At 43.6% G+C, this 25,270-nt stretch overlaps 1 protein-coding gene across 2 annotated transcripts in view; it reads left to right on the top strand.

The window, feature by feature from the left end:
* The first annotated feature begins 1,459 nt into the window (after window positions 1-1,459).
* Window positions 1,460-25,270, top strand: part of TGM1 (transglutaminase 1) — a 44,819-nt gene continuing 21,008 nt past the window's right edge. Inside the window, exons 1-3 of one of the 2 annotated variants that reach the window (XM_042476779.1) lie at window positions 1,460-1,653; window positions 19,418-19,641; window positions 21,377-21,568. In XM_042476779.1, the coding sequence (XP_042332713.1) occupies window positions 1,475-1,653; window positions 19,418-19,641; window positions 21,377-21,568 (595 nt within the window). In that variant the 5' untranslated portion in view covers window positions 1,460-1,474. Of the gene's footprint in view, window positions 1,654-14,525; window positions 14,779-19,417; window positions 19,642-21,376; window positions 21,569-25,270 lie in introns of those variants that run through there. The other variant, XM_042476780.1, reaches the window with a different exon arrangement.

Here is a 25,270-nt window from a genome sequence, read left to right as displayed (position 1 = left end):
CCATTACCCCTGCACCAATTTTCTTCTGCCTTTTTTTTCTCCCAGAGGGTCATCCAGCTGGGTTGGGAATCATAGAGTTGGAAGAGACCACAAAGGCCATCCAGTCCAACCCCATTCTGCCATGCAGGAACTCTCAGTCAAAGGATCCCCATTGACAGATGGCCATCCAGCCTCTGTTTGAAGACCTCCAAGAAAGGAGACTCCACTACACTTTGAGGGAGTTTGTTCCACTGTCGAACAGCCCTTACTGCAGGAAATTCCTCCTAATGTTGAGCTGGAATCTCTTTTCCTGGAGCTTGCATCCATTGCTCCGGGTCCTAGACTCTGGAGCAGCAGAAAACAAGGTTGCTCCTCCCTCAACATGACATCCCTTCAAATACTTAAACAGGGCTATCAGATCACGTCTTAACCTTCTCTTGTCCAGGCTAAACATCCCCAGCTCCCTAAGTCGTTCCAGGACATGGTTTCGAGACCCTTCACCATTTTAGTTGCCCTCCTTTGGACACGTGGCTCCAGTTTCTCCACCTCCTTTTGAACTGTGGGGCCCAGAATTGGACACAGTATTCCAGGTGGGGCCTGACCAGAGCAGAATATAGTGGCACTATTACTTCTCTTGGTCTAGACACTATACTTTTATTGATGCAGCCTAACATCGCATTGGCCTTTTTAGCTGCTGCATCACACTGTTGACTCATGTTCAATTTGTGGTCTACTTGGACTTCTAGATCCCTTTCACACACATAAGTGTCCTTAAGCCATCCTATATCTGTGCATTTCACTTTTCTGCCCTAAGTGCAGTACCTCAACATTGTTTTTGAATTGTGGGGCCCAGGACTGGATGCAGGATTATTCCAGGCCTGACCAAAGCAGAATAGAGGGCACTATTACTTCTGTTGATCTAGAGTTCTAGACACTATACAGCTGGCCCTCCTTATCCATGAATTTTTTATCCACAGGTTCAAGCATCCATGGCTTGAAAATATTCTTTAAAAAGTATCAATTCCAAATAGATAACCTTCATTTTGCCATTTTATATAAAGGACACCATTTTACTGTGCCATTGTGTTTAATGGGACTTGAACATCCATGGATTTTGTGATCCACAGGGGGGTCCTGGAACCAAACCCCAGCGGATAACAAGGGCCTCCTGTACTTCTGTAGATGCAGCCTAGAATCGCATTGGCCTTTTTAGCTGCTGCATGGCACTGTTGCCTCATGTTCCACTTGTGGTCTCCTAGATCCCTTTCACAGATATAGTCTTGTTCAGCCAGGTGTCCCCCATCCTATATCTATGCGTTTCCTTTTTCCACCCTAAAAGTGCAGTGCCTTACATTTCTGTGTGGAAATCCATTTCGTGAGCATCCCTGGCCCAGTGGCCCCAGGGCAGCAGCCCCTCTTTCCCTTCTTCCCAGGAGGAGGGCGATGATGGGGGTGCAAGGAAGGAGCTGCCCTGCCCTCCTGGCATCCACCCCGGATGCCTCTCATAGTTGTGACACAACCCAAGGCGGCTCCACCTCGAGCTTTTGACAGGAGCAGAAGGGGAGCCTCCGCACCAAACAGAGCCAGAAGAAGCCAGGCTCAGCCCGGACCGGAGCAGCTCTCCCTCGCCTCTGCTCCCGCTGCAGCTGCTGCTGCTCCTCCTGACTGTGGCAGGTGGGTGCCAGGGGTCCGGGGCAAGGAGCAGGGCAGAGGGCAGCTGGGCTTCATGCCAGGGGTCCTGGAGAGCCAAGTGGAAGAAGGGCTGCAGGAGGAGGAGGAGGAGAAGGAGCCCCGGAGAGCAGGGCTTGGACTGTGTGTGTGTACTGCACCTTCCAGCATCCCCCATTGGGGAACTTGTGGTCCAAAGGGCCAGGTGCCTGCGAGAGAAGAGCTGGGAAGAGGGATGTGGGTGTGTGGACCACAACTCCCGGCACCCCACTTTTAGGGTTTTGTGGTCTAAAGGACAAGGTACCTGGGAGAGCAGAGTTGGGGAAAGTACTGTGTGGGTGAACCACAACTTCCAGGAGCCCCCATTGGGGGATTTGCAGTCCAAAGGACAAGGTGGAGAAAGTAATGTGGGATCATGTGTATGTACCAAAACGTACAGCATTCCTCACTGGGGGATTTGTAGTCCAAAGAACAAGATGCTCGAGAGAGCAGAATTGGGGAAGGCTGTGCTGTCTATGTACGTGTTCCACAACTTCCAGCACCCCTCTTATGGGATTTGTAGTCCAAAGGACAATGTTCCTAAGCTAGCTCAGTTGAAGAAAGTCATGTTATACATGTGTCTTTAACACAACTTCCAGAATCCCTCATTGGGGGTGGCAGTTGAATCCAAAGGGCAAGGTACCTGAGAGAGCAGAACCGGGGCAAGAAATCTCCTATGTGTGGACCACAACTCCCAGTATCCCCACTGAGGGATTTGTAGCCCCACATCTCCCACACTTTGGAGAGAAGGTGCCAGAGCAAAGCAGAGCGGAGGAAAACAATGTGTTTGTGTGTGTGTATCACAACTTCCAGGATCCCCGGGATCTGTAGTCCAAAGGACAAGGCGCCTGAGAAAACAGTGTTGGAGAAAGTTCTATTGTAGTTGTTTGTGGAGCACAGAACCAAAAATGTGCTGATGGGGGATTTGCCATCCAAAATCCCCCACAATCTGTGAAGAGAAAGGGAAAGAGGATCCCAGGACTCGTTGCCTGAGAGGGCAGCACTGAGGGGAATTCCATTAGTATTAATAATGATAGTCATAGCAGAAGTATGCAACAATTCCCCTAATGCCCCTTTAGAGGATTTCGGGTCCAAAATCTAGAAGCGGTTTTAGGGGGATAAGAGAGTAGACCTGAGGAAAGTTCCTTTTTTGTGACCTCAGCTCCCAGAACTGTCCTGGGGAATTTGATAGTCCCTTTAGGGGATTTATTTTCCCAAATCCTTCAGAATCCCCTTCTATAAGGGAGCACTGATCCTGAACTGCTCCCACCCACCACCACCCCCAAAACAAAGGAATTTTTCCTAACTGAGTTGGAAAGAAGCAAGGTACAGTGGACCCTTGTTATACGCTGGGATTTGGTTCCAAGATCCCCCGTGGATAACAAAATCTGTGTATGCTCAAGTCCCATTAAATATAATGACATAGCAAAATGGTGTTCCTTATAAAATATCAAGGTTTGATATTTGAAATGTATAATTTTTTTGAACATTTTCAAACCGTGGATGCTTGAGTCCGTGTATAAGAAATCCGTGTATACGAAGGGCTGGCTGTGTGCCAGACCGTAAAGTGTGGGCATTGATGCCAGGAGACACAGTGAGAAATGAAGATCTATGGGTTAAAAGGAAAGATGGACTTTGAGGAAGACTCTTTAGAGTCCTGAAAGAAAAACATTCCTTTCAAAATCTGCCCATAGAGATGGTCTCTGAAACTGGCAGAATCTGGTGAGATTTTTTTTTTAAAATATGTGACTTTTTCTCTAGTTCCCTGGATTACATAGCTATGAAGAAGAGTTCTGCTGAACTTGAACACTTGCCACATTTGTCACACTTTCATGATCCAAAAATGTTCATTCCTTAGCCTTGAACTTGGTTCCTATCAGAGATAACCTGACTCCTTTTCTTGATCTAGTTTATTTTATTATTGGGTGTCCCCCCCCCCCTTAAATTTTCACTGCCAATGTTTTGAGGGGAAAAGACAGAAGTGCTGCTAGAAGATCAGTGGAGAGGAGGGTGACAAATGGAGAATCAATGGAAGGCAGATGGGTTTGAGGAGAGAAAGGTACAGCCACAAATGGATGGGAAAATCTATGCCTGAAGGGGAAATATTGGGAAGAAGGTTGGGGAAAGAAAAAAGTACAGTACTGGGTGGGGATTTGTAGTCTTGGTGTGCATCAAGGGACCTAAGAAGGGTTAGAAATAGGATTCAGGAGTGTATTTTCATGGGGAGTGGAAGAGATCTGTATGAGTCTGTATGCTAGAAATAATTGGGGTGCTGGTGTTCAAGGGAAAAGTGGGAGTGGGCAAAGAAGGAGGGGCTCATGGCCCAGTGATCAAGTACAGGAACATTTGGTCAAAATAACCAAGAATTAGGTGGGGTTCAGAGACGGTATCTAAAGAGATTTCCAGCCTTATCTAGGAATTCTGGAGTGTTGTTTTCACATAGCTGCATCCATTTTGAAGAGACTTCCCTAAGGGTTTTAGAGTGGGTTCTAGTGCTTTCAAGAGAGTGGGTTGAAGCCTCAAGAAATGGCCAGTTTGGACATTTAGAGAGAGGAGAAACATGGCAAAAGATTGGTATCCTTGGTGCTTATCACATGGAGGTTTGTGCAGAGAGATCAAGGGCTTGCTTTACCATTAGGTGCCTGCCATGGGCACCATATCCCAGAAGATGGCATAGTACAAGTACGGAAGTTGGGTTTGCTGCCAGGCATCCTGCTCTGTACCTACTAAGCCAGCATGCCAACCTTGAAATCTGTTTCTCCGGTGACCCTGTAAAAGGGCACCATCATTCATGTCCTTCTGCTCAGGCAGCAAAATATCTTGAGGCAGTCCCAGTCAGCTCTGGCTGGTCAAGGAATGTCCACCTGGCAAGGCATGCAGTTGGGTGGCACTAGTTCTTTTGGCCTGGTTGGCAGGGGAAATGAAACCCACTGAGAAGTTTATGGGTTGTTTAAAAATTGGTGATCCTGTGGAACATATGCCACCATTTTGGGGTGTGCTAAGAGAATTGGGGCTGCTGAATCCAGGAAGCCACCAAAAAAAGTGACAGGTGTGTGTGTCACTGAAGGAATAGAGTGTAGCCAGGAAAGCTGACCCTTGGGAGATCATCAGCCTTGAAGCATCTCATCAGGGTCCCCCCCCCCGCCACTTCTGGCACTTATGATGCCAGTGATACAGGTGATGTTATGAGATCCCGCTTCAATACTTTTTTAATTTACAACAACCCTCCGAGGCAGAGGTTAGCCTAAACCAAGACTGGATTGCAGAGGCCATTTGAGGATGTACCCGAGTGGAGCAAGGACTTTAAAAGCTCCGGGTTTTTCTGGGTGTGACATGAAAATAGGCTGAGAAAAGGGGATAGAGGGGCGTTTTTTTAAATTAAAATAATGTTGACTTTATGGATAGTTTTGGGACTGGAAAGCTGTCAGACTGGGACATTATTTATTACACTTTTCCGGCAATTAACTCAAAGTTGTGTAGGCTTCTATTTTTCTCCCTACTTTCTGGTCACAATAACCCTGTGAGGTAGAACAAGCAAAGGGAGGGAGGCAAAGGAAGACTTTGAAAGCAAGAGAGGCTGCATCTGCCCTGCATAAATAATGCAGTTTGACACTGCTTTAACTGTCATGGCTCCATGCTATGGAATTCAAGGATTTGTAGTTTTGTGATTTATTTGGCCTCCTCTGTCAGAGAGCTCTGGTGCTACAACAAACTACAAATCCCAGAGTTTCATAGTATTGAGCCATGACAGTGAAAGTGGTGTCAAATTGCATTATTTCTCCAGTGCAGATGCAGCCAGAGAGAGAGAAAGGCTGACCTAAGATCACCTAGAGCTTCATGATTAAATGGGGTTCGGATCTGGATGGATCTCTCAAGTCTCTGGCTAACACTGCATAACCTCAAACCTTTCATAGATGGAAAACAGGACAAGTGCAAGCAAGCAAGATCAGAATGCAGTCAAGAAGGCAGAAGTTATTTAAAAGGAAGGACACACAGGTTGAGAGAAGCTACAGCAGTTTCCTTTAGTCTACTGGGAAGGTCAAGATTTGTCTCTCCTCTTCTTGCTGGGTTGAGTGCAAAATATTCTTGGGCTTTTGAACCCACTTTGCAGGAATTGAAGTATGCTGAGGACAAAGGGGGGAATACAAGGAGGAGCGGGAAACCAGGACATTTTCTAGAAGCAGCAGGGAAAATGGGAGTACAGAAAATTAATTTTAGGATTGCCCCAGCCAAATCAGGACAGTGGGAGAATATGACACTCTCTAACCACTATGCCACCCTATCACAATCCACAGTACTTTGAGAATTGGGGAGTGAACGGACACAAGATGAAGGGTAAGCAGCGGAAATAGACAATAGTTTTGGATTTTGAGTATCTGGTAAAGAGGGAGTAGATAATCTTTGAATTCTGTAGATAGTTACACAGAAGGGAATAGTGCAGATGTTGCTCCAGATGTTGCTGAACTACAACTCCTAGCAGTTCTAGCCAGCATGACCAATGACCAATGGTGAGGCATGTTGGGATTTAAAGTGCAACAACACTAGGTGGGTGTCGTGGTTGGCACTCTTTATGTAGCACATTTGAAGTTTGGCATAACATGGTAGTATAGGACTGTGAACCATGCAGCCCTCTAGATGTTGTTAGACTACAGGTCCCAACATAATCAATGCAGTTAATGTCTCCCACTGTAGAGGTATCAGATGACCACTGTCTGGGGATTGTGGGAATGGTAGTCCAACCCCCCTGGAGACCATCCAATTGGGAAAGGTCATGACTGGCGAATTTTGAAATAGAGGCAGCTCTGTCAGACCAGGCAGGGAAAACAAGGTTTCTGGCCTGGATCGTATATTGTGAGGTGAACTCAGTGGCAATGTGTTTTGTGCATGCACAGGAACACTCTCTCCTTTCTTGCAACTCCCTGTGATTTAGGAATAGCAGTCTGGAATTAAGACAGGCTCTTCAGAGATGTGGATGTAGTGGTTTGAGCATTGGACGGTGACACTGGAGGACAGGATTTGAATCCCTGTGTGGCCATGCAAACCTTGGGCAAGTCACACTCTCTCAGCCTCCAAGGAAGGCAAAGGCATACAGCAACAACTGCAGAGATGAAAAGGGATTGAGGGGATTGCATTGGTTGCCAGTGCCTTGCCAGGGTTTATTTATTGATTCATTTTTTAAGAGCAGGTCTGCTGTACCTCTCTGACCACAAAGTACAGCTTGCAGTGTGTGTGTGTGTATAATAAAAATATGAAGCAACCATCAAACTAAAACAATAAACACGTCTGACAACCTGGGCATAGTGTTTCCTTGATTCTGTTGCTCTTTCCATTCCTTGCCCTGGGGGATGAAAAAGAGGCCCTCTTGTTGGGCTTATTACAGAATGTGGAAAAGTTACTGTTTAGGACTACAGTTCCCAGAATCCCTCAGCCAGCATGTCCACTATGGGAGCTATAATCCCTCCCAAAAACCCACCCCTGAATTTTAGGTCTTCCTTTAATAACTTTTACTGGTATGTTTTACGCTATGGTTGTACGCCGCTTTGATCATACTGTTGGAAAAGCGGGTTACAAATGAATTATTATTATTATTATTATTATTATTATTATTATTATTATTATTTTACACAAAATTTGCACATTTTGTTGTTGTGGTGGGCCTTCAAGTCATTTCTGATTTATAGTGAACCTAAGGCAAGGGGTTTTTTTTGGCAAGATTTCTTCAGAGAGGATTTGTCAACGCTGCAACAAAATCTTGCAGTACGGAACATTTATGTTCAGGCTTCCAGCCAGTCAGCAATGTCCTTTTCAGGATATTCCATTCCACCTTCATCTCCTCCAGTCAATAGCCAATATTCGGTTGCCCACTGGCCATTCTGAGTCCTCATTGGGGGTGTCCCTTCTCCTCCAGAGTTTCTTTCCTCTTTAAAAAGAGGTTTTGAACTTTCTAAACCTTGGTTTTCCCCCTTGCTTGCTGCTGATATACTTCCCTCTTGACTTGAGCCTAGATGGTGCCAGTTTGTCTACATGAAGATCCTCATACAGAGAAATAGTTTTGCTCTTCATGTGTTATTAGATAGATAGATAGATAGATAGATAGATAGAAGAGAGACAGCATGGTATAGTGGTTTCTGTGTTGGACTAGGGGTGCAACCACACTGCAGAATTAAAGCAGCTTGACACCACTTTAATTGCAATGGTTTATCTGACAGAATCCTGGGATTTATAGTTTGGTGAGGCACCAGAGCCCTCAGACTGAATACCTCACCAAATTACAAACCTCAGGATTTTGCAGCATAAGTCATGGCAGATAAAGTGATGTCAAAGTGCTTTAATTCTGCAATGTGGCTGCACCCTAGGGCTCTGACAGGGTTCAAATACAAACCAGAGTTTGAATCCTCCACAGCAGTGAACCCTTCCAGGTCACCTTGGGCAGGTCACATCCTCTCAGCCTCAGAGGAAGGGAAAGGTGGACTCCTCAGAATATACCTTGGCAAGAAAACCCTAGCAGAAGCTCACCATAAATGAGAATGGCCTTGAAGGCCCACAACAACAAAGAAATATGTATTTCCAGTCTTTTTAGCAATGGGATAATGGGCAGAAATTCAATAGGTGTGGCTTCCCTTAGTGCAGAGAAAGCTTCATCACTTGGATTTCTGCCTGCTGGGCTATGATGTATTTGTTCACTCATTGTTTACAAGCATTTGTATACCGATTTTTCCTTTTTTTAAAAAACTTCAAAGGGGTTTACTACAGAAGAGAGATACAATAAAAGCCAACTGCTAAAAATAATACAAGAACAGCAAAAATTGTATTTTTCTTTAAAGTGGTACAGGGCCTTACAAGGTGAGAAAAGTGTGTGACTCTAGAAATTGGTGTCATGACTGAATTGGGGATGCGAGAGATTTTGGCTCCAGGGTTTTTGCTCCGCTGTTGCCTCATTCCAAGTAATGGCTTAAACAGAAACTCAATTGCACCTGCCCCAGCCAGCAAAACCGGCCGGCCTCCTCACAGGCAGCTCTGCCCCATGCTGCATCATATGCGCACACCTGGGCATTACAGCCACATTGGAGCCAGTCCCCATTGGGTCCCTGGCAAGGTGAGGTGCAAGGGAAGATGAGCAACATTTTTTCCTGGGCAGGGATATTCCCAAAGGTTCACTCCCCATGAGTACATACCTCTGCATTCCACAGCCCAAGAGCCTTGCGTCCATTCATTCATCCTCCATAACAGAGCTTGCAAAAACTGCCTCTTTGGACTACAACTCATAACAGACTCCCTAAGCTAGCATTGATCCTGGGCAGTTAAAGTGGTCTCAAACTGGATAATAGTGTGTTTTGGACCAAAGTCAAGTTTATGTTCCCACTAATTCTTTGCAGGTGGCAAATCATTTTAAGATTAGATATAGATATCAGTATAGATATACAGTTGGCCCTCCTTATAAACTGATTTTTTATACATGGATTCAAGCATACACGGTTTGAAAATATTCAAAATGTATAAATTTCAAATATCAAAACTTGATTTTTTTTTCCATTTTATATAAGGGACACCGTTTTGCTATGCCATTGTATTTAATGGGACTTGAGCATACACATATTTTGCTATTAATAAATAATAAATAAATAAACTTTATTCTTATACCCTGCCTTTCTGCTGCAGCAGTCAAGGCAGCTTACATGACTAGAATCTGTTGGAATAATATTATAATTAATAATTAATATTTCTGGCACCAAACCCCAGCGGATAACAAGGGTCCACTGTATTGCAGATTCCAATGTCTCATTGCAGCTTGTTTATCATGGCATTTCTTATTATCAGTCTGTGTGATCTTGTTGCATAAATAAGCTGGTCAACAGCTTCATCTGCCCAAAGCCGAAAGGATGGCAGCATTCCTGTGGCAATGAGACAAGGCAATTCAAGCACGTGGCACAAGTAGCACCCAGGCACTGGTCAGTTCAATGCTCTGGTAAAGGAAAGAAAGCAAGCTGGCTGAGCCAGCATAGTGTCATGGCTTGTGTGTTGCATTAGGAGTCTGAAAGACCGAGTTTTGAATTCCTGCTCAACCTGGATGAACCTTGGGCCAGTCACACTCTCTCAGCCTTAGCAGAAGGCAATGTCAAACCCCCTCTAAACAAATCTTGCCAAGAAAACTCCATGATAGGTTTGCCTTAGGATTACCGTAAGTCATAAGGTGCCAATTGGTCCAGAGCATTAGATAGGTTCTTTTAAATTTGGACTTAAACACAGAAAAGATTCAACCCCCTCCCTTCCCCTTATCCCACTTTCTTGGAAAGCAAAGCTATAGCAGTGATGCCTCATTCCATATTACATAACAGCAGTTCTTAGGAAATATCCTGTTTTGGACTACAGCTCCCAAAATTCTCTAGCTGGCAAGGCCAAGATGTGCTCAAATGTATAAAACTACAAATCCTGGCATTTCATATATATTTGGCTTGGATGTAACACATTAGAAATATGTCTGATGTGAATTCCATTGATATGGTCAGCTGACTAATCAATAAACTTGGTGTTGTCCTTTTGCTGCAGACATTAGAAATAGCATGTTCCTTGTAACCAACTTTCTCTTTTGTGGCAGCACTAAGGCATAACTTCTAATCTAAAGGAAGAATAACTTCAGTCCCCAAAAGTAGTTTAGTTAGTGTTTAGTTACATGGATGAGGTGGCCTTTCTAGGTAGGTGTGCTTTGTATCACATGTTGGTGTCTGTCTGTAGCATTATGATGGTATTATTATTCCCAACTAACTGAAAATGGAATTCAGACAAGTTTCTTTTTTTGGTTTATAACTTCCTGATGTGGATTCTAAGAGTTGCTCCAAAACACTAACATTCTGAAGCTCTGGCTTTTAAGATACAAAACAATGGCAGTGACTTTGCAAAGACAGGTGCATCCCTCATAAGGGAGATGAAAATGTTGGCTACACCATAAACTTTTTGGGGCAAAGAACATGTACTCCTTCTCTGTGCAATGCTCTGCGTGCGGATTGATGACACTGTTTAAAAAAATAATGATTATTGCTGGTATTTCTGACATTCCAATTAGGAGTCCTATTGCTTATGCAGCCAAATCAGCATTACCCACACAGAAAAGAGGCATGTTATCAGCAGGACAACTTTTGGAGAAGCTTGGGGGCAAGGTGGGACACCCAAAAACAGCCCAAGGAGGCCACAGCCATAGACCAGGGAGAGGCAGGAATGGAATGGAATGGAATGTCAGGAATCCACAATAGCCACACTTTCTGCGCTGCAACCTTTTTGTTGCAGTTCCCACTCATAGCCTCTCTTGTGCTGTACTTCAAAAAAATTCCTGCTACAATTTCCAGTTTGTTACCTGTTCTGTAATTCTGGGTTTGACTCATCTATCCTTAAGCCAGGGTCAGTGGAATATGTGGCCTTGAGATGTTGGACTCAAATCCCCATCATCCTTAGCCAGAACAGGATCGTGGGACCTGTACTCCAACATTCTGGGAAGCAGGGCATCCAAAGGACTGGCTTTCTCACAGGAACTGGCCTATCAAACTGTTGTTGTTATTATTATTATTATTATTATTATTTCCTTCTTAGAGTGCCTTTGGATGTCTGGTGACTGGCAAGAAAGTATTTTTTGTTTTTGTACTCAAATTTATTAACTTCTTCTTTAGCACTGTCTCTGTTGTATTTTAAATCAATGGACAAATGCCTTTTTTGGCAGCTAGTAATTTGGTTTGTTTATGACTACTGGTTGTTACATTTTACTATTGTTTGAGAACTAATTCATCATGTTTCCTCAAGTAATAAATCTTGAGCCTTTTGGAGGGCAGTCTTTGCTTAACACAAAAGATTTATCACTTTTATTGTTGGCAATAATTGCTTTGTAACTTGTGGGTTGGCTTATCACTTTATGGAGTCTTAACAGATTTTGTAAGGTAGGTTTTGGCAAACTTTTGCCCTCCTGGATGGGTTGGACTACAAGTCTCATAGTCTAGCTGTGGATGATGGGGTTCGTAATCCAACACATCCAGACAGACCACGGTTGAGGCTGTGTGGTGTTCTAAGATTTCCTGAAAGGCCATATTTAATGATAGGGAATGATACAAATGTTTAAAAACCTATACAGGTAAATGAAAAACATGTTGGGAAGAAGGCCACAGTGAGGATGTTCCACCAAAAGTGGAGTCTTTTTCATCTGCTTTTGCACAGAAAGCCCTTTATAGGAAGACAGGGATAAATAAGAGATCATTAATTGCCCTTGAAAACATACATTGGAAAAGGGAAATCATGCATTTAATGCAGAAAGATGCACAGGGAAGGTGAGTTCTTAAGGTATGTTCTGGCCACATATCTATAAACCAAAGTACCTAATTTCTCTAGTTCTGTACTGGTGGCAAGGGAATTATTGTTGGTTTCACAGTTCACCTGTCACAGATTACAGACTGGACATTTGGACCATCAACAATTCAGATTCTGTTCAAGTATTTTAGGAAACAGTGTGAGGCATTGTTGGATAATGAGGCAGATACCAATATTGTTTCTTTTTGCCATTGTACTATTGTGATGCTTTCTATGGTAATTTCATTTAAAAGCCTTTGCCGGTCCATTTAGAATTGTTCCTAGAGAACCTATGGCTACTGGAACAGTGTTGTTGAGATTATACCCCAGCTTTCCTCCCATCTTGGGACCCAAAGCAGCTTACAATAATTTAAAATAAGCATTTAGCGAAAATGCTAGTTTACTAAAATTAAAAAACGGTTTAACAACAATGATGTTTTTTTAAAGCAGATGGTTAACACAGGTTAATATACACTTAAACACAGATTAAAAGATAAAAGCACAGCACACCACTTTCAAACACCTTTCTTTGCCCCACAATTTAAGACTGAAAGGCCTGCCTAATTAAAAAGGGTTTTGCCTGCAGAGAGGCAGAGAAGGAAGAAGGAGCCAACCTCCCATAGAACAGATTTCCAAGGAGCGACCACTGAGGAGGTCCCACAGCAAAAACAACAGTTCTTTGTGGGTGTGCAAAGGCATTTTGTTCTCCCCATCACTTTCACAATCCATTTTGATGCCAATTTAGCTGCCATGGATGCCTCCTGCCAAATCCTGGGATTTTTAGTTTGCTGCGTCACTAGAGCTGTGTGGCAAAGATTGCTAAATACCTCGCCAAACTATAAATTCCAGGATTCTGTATGATGGAGTCAGAGGACTTAAAGTGAGTGTGAAAAATGCTCAAGCCTCAAAATATTTTTGTAAAATATCAGCTTTGGAAGGCAGAAATAATAAAGGAGGATGTGACTTCTGAAAAACTCTGGGTCAGTCTCAGAGCTTAGAAAGTTTACTTTGGGGGACACGTTCCTAAAATCAGCCAACTATCATGGTCATGCGCAATACAGTGGGACTTACTTCTGAGTAAGCACATATAGTTGAACTATTCCTCTTTGCTTTTTAAAGGACTGGGTTGTTTCCAGTTGAGAGATTACAGGCGTGAATGTTGGCTGGGGGCTTCTGGGAGATATAGTCCACAAAAAAAAAGAATAACTTCTTAAATCTCTGGACCAAATTGAAAACCTGCCAGCCTACTGCTCTCAATGGTCCTTGCATTTATAGTAAAAGTAAAATACCAACACCCCACTGATCTTGCTGAAAGAGAAAAGGGTTTTTATGTCACACCCAGGCAAACAACCACCAAACCCAGAAGAAGCTGGTGCTACTACTCTGAGCAAAGATTTTCTGATTTATCTTTTTTTTTTTGTTCTCCCCGCAAAAATATCTCCTTCATTTATCACATTATTATACCTCCCTTCAACAGCTAGCTAGCCGTTACATGCCTGTTTCCTTCCGCAATTTGTTGTCCAAGATAATACAGACGTTTGTCTTGAAATCTGAAAGCTTTTTGACTATTCAGCTGAGTAAAGAAAGGAAAAAGCTCCTTTCATGGAATCAAAGCATCATATAATCATAGAGTTGGAAGAAAACACACCTCATGAAAAAGAGTTTAAATCTAACTTCTTACTAGAGGTTAGATTTCAACAGGCAGGGAATTTGGGTTTCCTTAGGAGAATTTAAAACTTATAACCCCTGTCCCCGATTTCCACATCTACTGTACATTCTTGTATGTGTGCCATCAAGTTGCCTGTTGACTTATGGCAACCCTATCAATATCATAAGATTTTCTTAGGCAAGGAATCCAGGCGACTTTGCCAATTCCTTCCCCTGAAATATACCCTACAGCCCCTGGGATTCTTTGGGTTCTCTCATCCAAGAACTAACCAGGGCTGACCCTGCTTAGATTCCGAGATCAGATGGGATCATGGCCCTTTATGATATTTAGGCTGCAGTCTTATTTTCTGCTATTATGTCATTTGACTGAAGGGTAGACCTGGAATTTTAAGTACAAAGTGTATGCTTATTCATATTTTTCTAGGAGTAAGTGCCTTTTAAAACAGTGGGGCTTACTTCAAAGTATGTATAGGGTTGACTGTTTGCTTGTTTTTTTAAGGGTCTCGATTGCTTCCACATTAGGCTATAGGTTCCAAATGTAGAAACAGTAAAAAAGAATACGTTTTGGGCCACACTGGCCGGGAGTCTGCAGAAGGATCCTTTCTGAGCTTGCAAAGATCCAATGTGATTCTTAGACAAAGAGAGTTTTTGTTGTTGTGATACAGGATTGTATGTAGTGTTGTGGTAGGAAATTAGATTAGGTGACTCTTGTGAGTGTTGTTGTGTGCTTTCAAGTCATTTCTGATTTAGGATGACCCTATCATGGTTTTCTTGGCACGATTTGTTCAGAGGAGGGTTTCCTTTGTGATTTGCCCAGGGTCACCAGTGGGATTCCAGAACTGAGCAGGGATTCAAACACTGCTCTCCAGAGTTTTAGGGCAACGTTCAAACTATTAGACCACACTGGTTCTCTTAGACGGCCTTAAGGATCCCAGATTCTCTAATTCTATGAAAAGTGGCAAGTGGGATTTGGAAAAGACATCCGCGATCAAGACTCCACTCAACTTTAAAGCTCACTGCATGACCACTCACTCTGTACCAGCCAACAGAGTCATTGCTCAAGGATGAGGACAGCTGCAACTCGAGTGTTTATCACACGTGAGACTAGTTTATCCAAGTAGAGTTGTTTTCTTTCTTCATGCCTGCTGTTTGCAACCGCTCTCTCATCCACTCCCAGGACTTTCCTTTGTCTCTTTCTTTTCCCTTCTCTCATCCATTGCCACACCTTTCCCCTTGTGCTCCAAATATCTGCCATCATCTGAACTCCTGACGGTTGGGGCAGAGGGCTAGAGCAGAGATCTGATGCTCTTTCCATTCCCCAGATGACCTTTGTGCTTCCATCCCCATTCCTCAGCCAGGAATTTTTGAACAAGGGAAGGGAGAGCAAAGAGGAGACCTGGGCTGTAAGAGCTGGGGAAGATGGGAGTTGTAATGCAACACATCTGAGAGGCATCAAGAAGTGGGGTGGGAAGGTCCAGGGATTGTGTGCTTCCACACTGTAGGAATAATACAGTTTGACACCACTTTGTGCTGTAGGTCCATTTTATCATGGAACCCTGGGATTTACAGCTTTACAAGGTCTTTAGCCTTCTCTGCCAAAGAGTGCTGGTGTCTTACAAAATTATAAATCCTAGAATTCTGTAGGATGGACTCATGGCAGTTGGTGTCAAACTTCATTATTTCTACAATGTCGAGGATGGCAAACCCCTCTGAAGAAATTTGCCAAGAAAACCCTTTGATAGGTTCTCCTTAGGGTCACCATAAGTCAGAGATGACTTAAAGGCAAAACAGCACACAGATGCACCCCTAAAGACTGAAGTTTGTGTGTTTGTACAAACAGAATTTACTGGAAGGCACAACTGGTCAGAGTCTGTTTCCACTGCGAGCGAAGCCTCCTGGTTTAGAAGAGGGAAGGCTGAGATCCAAGAAGTGTTACAGAAGTGAGGAAGAGAAATACCATCATAAATTGGAAATGTAACTTTTTTGGGCTACAGCTCCCAGAATCTCTGGGATTTGTAACCCACAAAGAGTTTCATCCTCTCTAAACTTTGGTTATAATCGAGAAGAACTCTAGGAAGGGAGCAGTAGCACCAAATGCATCTGAGAAAGTAGACTTAAGTCTAGGAAAACTCATGCTGTCAACTTCTTTCTTTCAGTTAGTCTGAAAGGTGCTACAAGATCTTTCTACATACTGATTCTACAGACTAACATGGCTATATCTTTGAATTTAGGAAGGGAGTATTGGACTGCACCTCCCAGCATCCTCACCATTAGCTAGGATGGCTCTAGGGGCTGCTAGGAGCTGCAAGTCAACAACATCCAGAAGGCTGTGCAGTTCCCACCATACAGTTTGACAGAGAGATCACAGAGACTGTGAACCTGAGATATCTCCGGAAGGAACTGGGTTGGTTTTGTACAGATTTATGGCCAACTCAGTCTTTTTGAGCTCAGGTCTATGAAAGGCCAACCCTGATAATTTTTTATAGAGAAGTAAAAGAAAACAGAAGCCTCAATGTTGTATCCTGGAGCCAGGGAAAATCCCTGTTTAAGTCAGGGATGGCCCCATAAATAATAAGGGTCAGCTGGAGAGAGGCCAAGGCTGAGAGTAATCTTGCATTCCTTCTGGCTGAGGAAGGATCTCACAGGAACGTTATCACCGCTGGTAAAGGTCTGATGTGAAACAGGGTTGCCATACAGATTGTCAGTGTTTTTGTGGCTGTGTTTAACTGGTCGTAATTCCCTACGTTAATATCCTGCCTTTCTTCCTCCAAGTCTCCTTATGCTAGCCTCACAGCAGCCCTGCAAGGTTGGCCAGACTGAGTGATAACGATGGCCCAAAAGTCATCCAAGGGCTTTCATTTTTCAGTGGAAACTTGAGCCTGTGCATACATATCTATATATTGACAAGCAAAGCTTGGGAAATTTCTGTATTTGGACTATAATTTCCTACATCCAACCAGATTGTGGGAGTTGTAATCCAAAAACATAGCACTTCCAAATTTATGTTATAAGCCAGGAGAAAACGAAGAAAGCTTGGGAATCATGTGGCCCTCCTTGTGTTATTGTACTACAATACTCAACACACCGCTTATGCTAGGTAAGAGGCTGATGGGAGTTGTGGTCCAACATGTTGGAGGACTCTCTGGGATTCCATTCCTGGTTCAGGGAAATTGTGGCCCTGAGCTGCTGGGTGCATTTTTGCAGATTCCCGGCTTGCGCAGACCCAGGGAGTGCGCATTGCAGTTCCAAAGTAACCTTTCCAGGCTCTGGAGACAAATCTGTGAGACTGCCTACCTGTAACTGTTTGATGGTGGCACTGATAAGACTGTTTTTGGTTTAGCTCTTGGTTGCCAGGAGGGACCAGAGAAGCCTTGTGGTTAATAGAGGAGTAAGATGGTAGCCAGAGGTTGACGCCTTCCTTTGCTGAAACAGTCACACAAGTATGACAGGCATGGATTCATCTGGTGGTGTTATGATGGAAGAAGCTCCGCCAGTTGAACCACTGCTTTTCTGTGCTGCTGTTGCTGGCATGAGATAGACCCATTTGTACTAAGGTCCAGGATTAGGTTTCTACTGGAGATGTGTAAAATCATATATGGTGGGGATAAGTAATTGTCAGTTCCTTCTGGAATTGAATTATTCAAGTGCTTTCTTTTAATTGTATTGAAGATGCCAGATCCTAAGCTATGCCTACTGGAAGGAGATAATAACACCCTGGTGATAATATTTTGCATTGTGGTAGCACAGCTGGTAATAGCTCAAGGCAGGAAAGAGAGCTCCACCTATTTCCTATCTGTATAGTATAGGAAGATATGGAAAATCGCTATTATGGAAAAACAGCCCTGTAATATTTTTTTGAGTAAAGAAAAAGTTAAACTAGATGTATTTTATTTAAATCAGTACAGGTTGAGTCTCCCTTATCTGAAATACTTGGGACCAGAAGTGTTTTGAATTTTGGATTTTTTCTCATTCTGAAATATTTGCATATACATAATGAGATATCTTGGAGATGGAACCCAAGTCTAAACATGAAATTCATTGATGTTTCATATGCACCTTATTCACATACCCTGAAGGTAATTTTATACAGAATGTTTAATCATTTTGTATATGAAACAAAGTTTGTGTACACCGAATCAGAAAGCAAAGGTGTCACTATCTCAGCCACCCAGAAACTCAAGTTTGGAGTTTGGAGTTTGGGGATTTCTACATTCCAGGTAATGGATACTCAGCCTGTATGGTAAATAGCTATTATAGAAAAGTTTTTCCATAATATTTTATTGAGTAAAGAAAAAAAAATAAACCAGATTCATTTTATTTCCTGGTAAGTTGGTACCCGTTTATTTCAATAATGCTAGTGATGCAAAACAGATACTAGCATTCCAGATAAATATAGAATGGCATAGAGTAGAAAGGGGGAGGGCAAATTTGAACTTTCTTAATGGATTCTATTAATCCAACATTAGTATTTATATCATAGTGGGAGGTCTGGACAATAACCAGTTTTACACCATGTTTTTTGTTATACAGGTTGAGTCATCAACTTCTGGAATTCCAAAATACAAAATCCTCCAAATTCCAAAATTGTCCACAGTTGGTGGCTGAGATAGTGACACATTTGCTTTCTGATAGTTCAGTGTATATAAACTTCGTGTCATGGACAAACATATTAAAAATATTGTGTATAAATTACCTTCAGGCTATGTGTCTATGCTGTATATGAAATGTAAATGAATTTCCTGTTTAGACTGGGATCCCATCTCCAAGACACCTCATTATGTATATGCAAATATTCCAAAATCTTTACAAAATCAAATCCCAAACATTTCTGGTTTCAAACATCTCAGATAAGGGAGACTCAACATGTAGTGTTAATAATGCAGGTGGAGAAGAATGATAAGGCAAGGAGCTATCATTGGTTTTGTTAAGGTTATGCTTTAAAACTGAATAAATTTCCAAAGGAAAAATGGATTTTTGGGTAGACTAGAGTGAAGGTGCCTAGAAACCTGGACTTCACAGTTTCTGTTCTGGAGAGAAGCAAATGGGCCGGCCTGGAAAGAACCCATGGGATTTTCCTGCATCCCCAATTGTTCTGTCAAACAGGTCCTACCTCTGCCAAGGTGTAATCAAAGAGCAATGCAGGTCCACCCTGCCTTAAGGGAGACAGTGGGATTCTGTTTCAGGAACTACGTCAGCCTTTCTCTTTCACCAGGTGTGGCTATGATGGCTCTTGACAACTTCCATCTCATGGTTCTTGCGCCATTACCAGCCTTACAGAGTATTATTACTGTATTTATTATTCACCTTGATTTATAAAGCGCTGTAAATTTACACAGCGCTGTACATACAATCTTTTTAATTGGACGGTTCCCTGAGAGCTTGGGATGGGAGGGGGCGCAGATAGTTATTTAATGAATGTTTATCCTGCCATTCTTCCAAACCAGATTACGATACAAGTTAAATACAAAGTAGCTAAAACAATAGGTAGCACAAACATTAAAAAAGCTATTCAGCAATTTATCCAATTAAAGCATTAATTTAAAGCCATTAAAACTTATCACGGGGGGTTCTTGGCAAGATTTGCTCAGAGGGGGTTGCCTTTGCCTTCCTCTGCAGCTGAGAGAGAGTGACTTGCTCTTACTGTACTGGGTTATGCCTCACAACAGTATTACAGTGCCCCAGTGGCTGATTTGGGACACTGTTGTTAACTATGAGTGTTTCCTTCCCCTCTGTGCAGATCCACCATGCCAGTTGCAGATCCCCGAGGAGATGTGGGCCGTTGGGCCAATGTCAGTTACCGTGTGCGGCAACCCAGCCAGCCAGAGGTCACCCCCAGAAGAAAGAAACGGAACTGGTTCCACAAATGTTGCAGCTGCTGCTCGGGTCAGGCGGACTCTGGCGATTGGGGTCCAGCCCCTGGGGAGGTACCCGGGGCCCGGCGAACAGAGCCTGTCATTCGCGGTGAGTAGCTGTGTTCCAAAGACATCATAGAGACATACCTGGCAGCACCCAAACAGGAGCAGAGAAGGAGCCTTTTTTTCAAAGCTTGGCAAACATTTCACTTTTTTGGACTCCAGCTACTAGAATTCCCTCACAGCCTCAGGGACTCTAGGAGTTAGAGTCCATGACAGGAATATTTCCCAAGCTTCATTCTTTACAAATCCAGCTCCTTCTGCAGCTGTGCAGGTTGCAGCAACCTATGCAAGGTCTTGAAATGGAGACTTCTGCAAAGTCAGATGGTACACCTGCATGGCTGCAGAAGCTCCAGCAAAATCTTCAGTTGAAGGCAGGGCCATTGTCCAAGCTTATGAAAAGTTGTCAGATGGGGACTGTGTGGCCACACAAGGCTTCCACACAGTCAAGAAATAGAGACTGACCAACTATGTGGCTAAAAAAGCTTCCACAAGGTCTTGAAATGGAAATTGTGTGTCTGCTTTGGCATACCTAGTATATTTGACACCCGGTGTAGATCTTTTTTCTCCTCCTCTTTTCAACAGCTTTTTCCAGGTTTGGCAAAGCTGCTGGCTAGGTGGGAAAGAGAGGCTTGGCCAACAGAACCATCAGACCCAGAAGGCACCCCAGTCCCATCAGCACAGTAGGTGACACCTCCTTCTGTGGTGTCACCCAGTGCAGTCAGCAGCACTCCCCCAATGATGCCCCTGTGTAGCTGCACAAGCTTCCTCAAGGTCATAAAGCAGAGGTTGTGGAGTTTGACATGTGGTCATGAAATGGAGACTTGGCAGTTGCACAAGCTCCTGCAATGTCTTCAGATAGGGACTGTGCAGCTGTGTCAGCTTCTGCAAAGTCTTGGAAATCAGGAATATGCAGCAGATATGCAGATTGCTGTGATAATCATACAATAGAGACTGGGTGGCTGGACAGGTCATGTGAACTTCTTCAAAGTCTTGAAATAGACATTTTAAAAATTGTTCTAAATCTTGTCCTTAGTTTTGAGGTCCAAGAGTTGTTCTTGTTTTTAAAGTACAACCTAGACTCTAAACAAATATAACTAAAATGATGCGTGCACTTCTCCGTCTCCTAAATTCCCATCAAAGCTACTGTGCTGTGCCATACAGCCTCCCTGAAGCTGTGCTATCAACTTTAACATAGCCACTTATTGTCTCCTTCCTCATTCTCTTCTGCATTGACTTCTGGATTGTAACCTCTTTTGTGCAGAGACTTGTTTCTTTGTTCTTTTTAAAAAGCACTGTGCATTTTGATCATCCAACACTGTTGTTCGTGTAAATTTGCTCAGTCCATTATTTTTTTATAACTTGTGTCTCCATTCTCCATAGGTGTCAAAAAACACTGGCTAATGTTGTTTTTAAAACAGTTGTATAAATCAAGGGATGGAAATTGGCATCCCTTCGTGTGTTGATGGCCTGCAGCTCCCAGCAGCCCTAGACAATGCCAATAATGGCCACAAATGCTGGAAGTTGCAATCCAAACCATATCCGGAGGATCACCCAATTCCCACTCCTAATTCACTTGTTAACCCCAACTGGAGTAAACCCATTAAATGTAAAGTATTTTCTGATTGGGACTGAAATGAGATCCAGAGCATGAAACGTTTAGCTTGCCAGATAATTTTGTTTCTGATTAAATCTTCCCCTATATATTTAGACCCTCTTAGCAGACCATAGAGGCAGAAAGTTGGTTTCTAAAAGGGTGACCCTTCTTTTTCTCCCTTGCCCAGAGGGCATGCTAGTTGTCAGTGGGATTGACTTGATGAGCAGCCGCTCCAGCAGCAACCGCCGTGCCCACCACACAAATGAGTATGAATACGACAACCTCATAATCCGTCGTGGGCAACCCTTTGACATGAAGCTGCAGTTCCGGCAGCCCTACGACCCTGAAGACCATCGTGTCTGCCTCGAATTCCTCATCGGTGAGTGGGACAAAAGCAGAATAATTTGGCTTCCTGGGATTTGGGGAGATTCCTTACATTGCTACCCTTAAGCTTCTAGTCTTCATGATCAACCTGTTAAGGTGGAAACAGAGAAGGGTTAAACTATAGAGGGAGTGGAATGGCAGTATAGAGGTCAAGGGATGGAGGAGGTGAAAGCTGTGGGTCACATGTGACTCTCCAAACCTGATTTTGCAGACTCAGGGGGGGTCCTGTCCCCCAAATTTGGGTATCCAAATTTGTTTTGGCTCAGAAATAACCAATAGGTTTTCATGTGATTATTTTTTTTAAATCGTGCTTTATTTTTTATAGTGGATCTTGTTTTTAGCTTTTGTGAGCTGCCTTGGATCTCATGCCAGAAGAAAGATGCACCATATAAATAGAATTATTATTATTATTATTATTATTATTATTATTATTATTATTATTCACAGATGGGGAGAAGCACAGACTCCAGTGTCCCTACTTTTCCCAATATTGAATTTAGTTAAATATTGGTAGGCTTTAGCAGTGGCATCACTAGGACTGGTATCATTCCAGTGCAGTAACTCATCTTGTCACCCCTATGTTGGAGTTGCCAGCCCAGTGGTCCCTCAGGAGTAGATCAGGCTGCCTTGGAAGAGAAAAATTCTGGTCTATTTGACATTTCTGGCTGGTGAACTGGGGCACCCAAAAGGACTGTGTCCTGGGGTGTCTTGGTCTACTGTTGTTGTTCGCAAGTCCCAAAGGGATCCAGGTGCCATTAGGTGACAAAAGAAGCTTCCAGGATTTGCCATGGCATGCTGACAGTGTCCTAGCCAGCCTCCATGCCATCTTCAGGTGGGTAGTCTGAGTGCTTCTCAGGACCTTCAGTTCCAATTTCTAATGGAGAAGTGTGGTGGTACATTTCTCCCCAGAAGGCCTGAGGTGTCAACTGATGTGTTTGCACTTCCTGCATCCTCCTAAAAATGCCTCTGAGGTTTAGCACTACCTATTTGTAACTTAGGATCAGTGGAGTCATCCCCTGCTTTATGTACAACTGAAGCAGACATTGCCAGTATACAGACCGCCCAAAAAGGGCGGTCTGCTGGCGCCTCCTTTTCCGCTGGCAGGAAGCCACAGCGGATAAACCAAGCGGTTTCCCACCGGCAAAAAAAGAACCTGCAAAAAGCGGGTTCTTTTTCTGGCGCATTTGTGATGCCCGAGTGCTCCAATGGCACACTCATGATGTCACAAGTGTGCCATAACGTGTGGACACTGAGCGTCCATCGTGTCAAAATGGCCGTGCCTGTGTGTACAGGGCGTCACTAATTTGACGTACGGAATACATACTAGGGTTGTGGGGCGTCTATAAGCGATGCCCCGAGGCAACCCTAGCACGTTTTCCTTACGTGCTAAAAGGCCCATATGTACTGGGTCATTACTTCTGTTTAGTTTGGCATGCAATAGTGTAAGTAGGAGACATCCAGTGTTGGAAAGGGTTGTGGGAGTTGTAGTCCATCCAGGGGGGAAGATAAATGTTCTTCATTTCTGCACTAGCGTGATATCATCATAATGTCCAGTTCCAGTTAACAGTATCACTGTTATTTTTGAATAACAACACAGCCCCCTGTAAAGCACATTGCAGTATGGGGGAACATATATATCTCTATCTAGAAATCATCCCGTCCTGCCTAGAATTGTGACATTTGTTTAAGCAAGGCTCCTCTGTCTTGGACAGAGGCGGAGATTCATCAGATGATGATTTCTTCCCCATCGCATCTCCATGTTGAATTCCTCTTTACCGTAAAAGGCAGAACCATGCTGGGAGGTGGGGGGATAAATAAACAGGTGGCAACCCCACCCTTTTAATTGAACATCCTACTGGAGATGGTTACGCACTGGAAACGTTTTCAGTTTACTGGTGGAACTTGTATCGGCTTGGGACTCTGTCTTATCACCCTCTCTCCGCTGAAGTGGGCGAGGAATTTGGCTCTTGGCGTCCTCAGAACAAGGAGGACCTGTTGCTAAATTTGTACAGGAAAGAGTTTGGAAATAGGGCAGGGCAAGAGACATCCAGTTCCCTTGGCATCCACCCAGCTTGTCCAGTAATTAAGCATTCATTTCTCCCCCATCTCCCCCCTCCGCACTACCACCTCCTCACCTCTGTATGTTCTTCCTTTCCCTCCCACCCTCATCTGCAAGACACAATCCCACCCTTTGATTAACTTGCAAAGCTTGTTCAGCCCTGTAATTTGTTGGATCTGTGACCCAGACACCGTCTGTCTTCTAATGTCATGGGAGCTCTTGATGGTCTCCACATTACTGTCCACATTCCCAGCACATCCCCTCCATTGATGCTGATGTGGCAGTTTAGAAGCCAAAGGGAGAGAGAGCAAGGAACAAATGTAGCTCTGTGGAAGACATTTTGCTTTGCGTGATGATGATAGTCCTTAATTTTAACAACCTAGGAGACAATCCTGATCTAAATGGACAACCAGTCTGTCTGGTATAAGGCTGTTTTCTGGTTACTGTTTCTGTGGGCAACTGCACTGGCATACCTTCCAACTCCCCCAGTTTGGCAGCGAAAATCCCAATTAATCGCTGCTGTTTTCAGCTGCTTTTGAAATGTTCCATTTTCCTCCTTCCATTTTCCTTTTTCATCCTCCATTTACTTCAACTGCTGCAAACTGAATTCAAAGTGCAAAAGCAGTTTGCACTCAGTTAACTCAGCAGGGGGAATTGGAGAGGAAGGGTGGAGTCTTTCCCTTCCCAGTAGGTTCAGGCAAAAGCAAACAGCTGCAAGCTCTCCTCGCTTGTGTGTTCTTTCTTTATTAATCACACGTTGATTTTGGCCAACCACACACATGTCCTGGTTTCCATCTGTGAAATGTTGGAGGTATGCAGTGGTACCTCCTCTTCTGCACTTGGGGCCACAGGGCTAATAAGATCTGTGCTGGGAGCTCATGGTCAGTTCTCTAAACTGGAATACATGAGAAAAAGTCTAGATGAAAGAGCCACTGAGTATCTGGAGCATCTTGTTTTCTCTTGACTGGCATGCAGCGGTGTCTTGTGTACTTTCCAAAATCAAGAGAAGAGGTTTTGCAAATGAGAAGGAGGTATTTTCATCCCACTCATTATTTCTAGAAATTAAGCATTGGGTTGGAGATGTTTTAATTAGATGATTGAGCATATTGGTTCAAGGTCCCAACAACATCAAAGAGAGGCAGCCAAGCCCTGGAAACAGCAGACAATCAATGGAGGCCATCATGTCCCACTTGGGTGTTCCAGTTACTTTTTGGCTAACCACTGATGGAGGAAGCCAGATCTGGCAAAGGCAAAGTCCTTGTGTGCCCATGTTTCTCTTATTAACCTAGAGCATTCCATCAGGTAGTTGTCTGTCTCTCAGCCTTCATTTCTAGTTGTGCTACCAAGGAGTGGGAGTAAAGCCATTGGTTTTTATGACTTAATTATTAGTTAATCTACATCCCGCCTTTTAGAGTGGCCTTCCTTCATTCCACTTTTTATCTTCACAATACCCCTCCTGGGTAGGCCAGACAGAGAGGAAAAGTCTGGTCTGCAGCTCTTGGTTCAGTAAGGACTGGAATCATGATTTCCTAAATCCCATCCAAAAGCCCTAATACAGGGGTGAGAATCATGTGGCCTCCAGATGTGATTGGATTGCAACTCTCATCATCCCTTACTACTATTTTGACTAGTGCTGAT

The sequence above is a fragment of the Sceloporus undulatus genome, chromosome 6 (genome assembly GCF_019175285.1).
Source record: "Sceloporus undulatus isolate JIND9_A2432 ecotype Alabama chromosome 6, SceUnd_v1.1, whole genome shotgun sequence".
Lineage (NCBI taxonomy): Eukaryota > Metazoa > Chordata > Lepidosauria > Squamata > Phrynosomatidae > Sceloporus > Sceloporus undulatus.
This window is presented reverse-complemented; position numbering and strand designations above follow the sequence as displayed.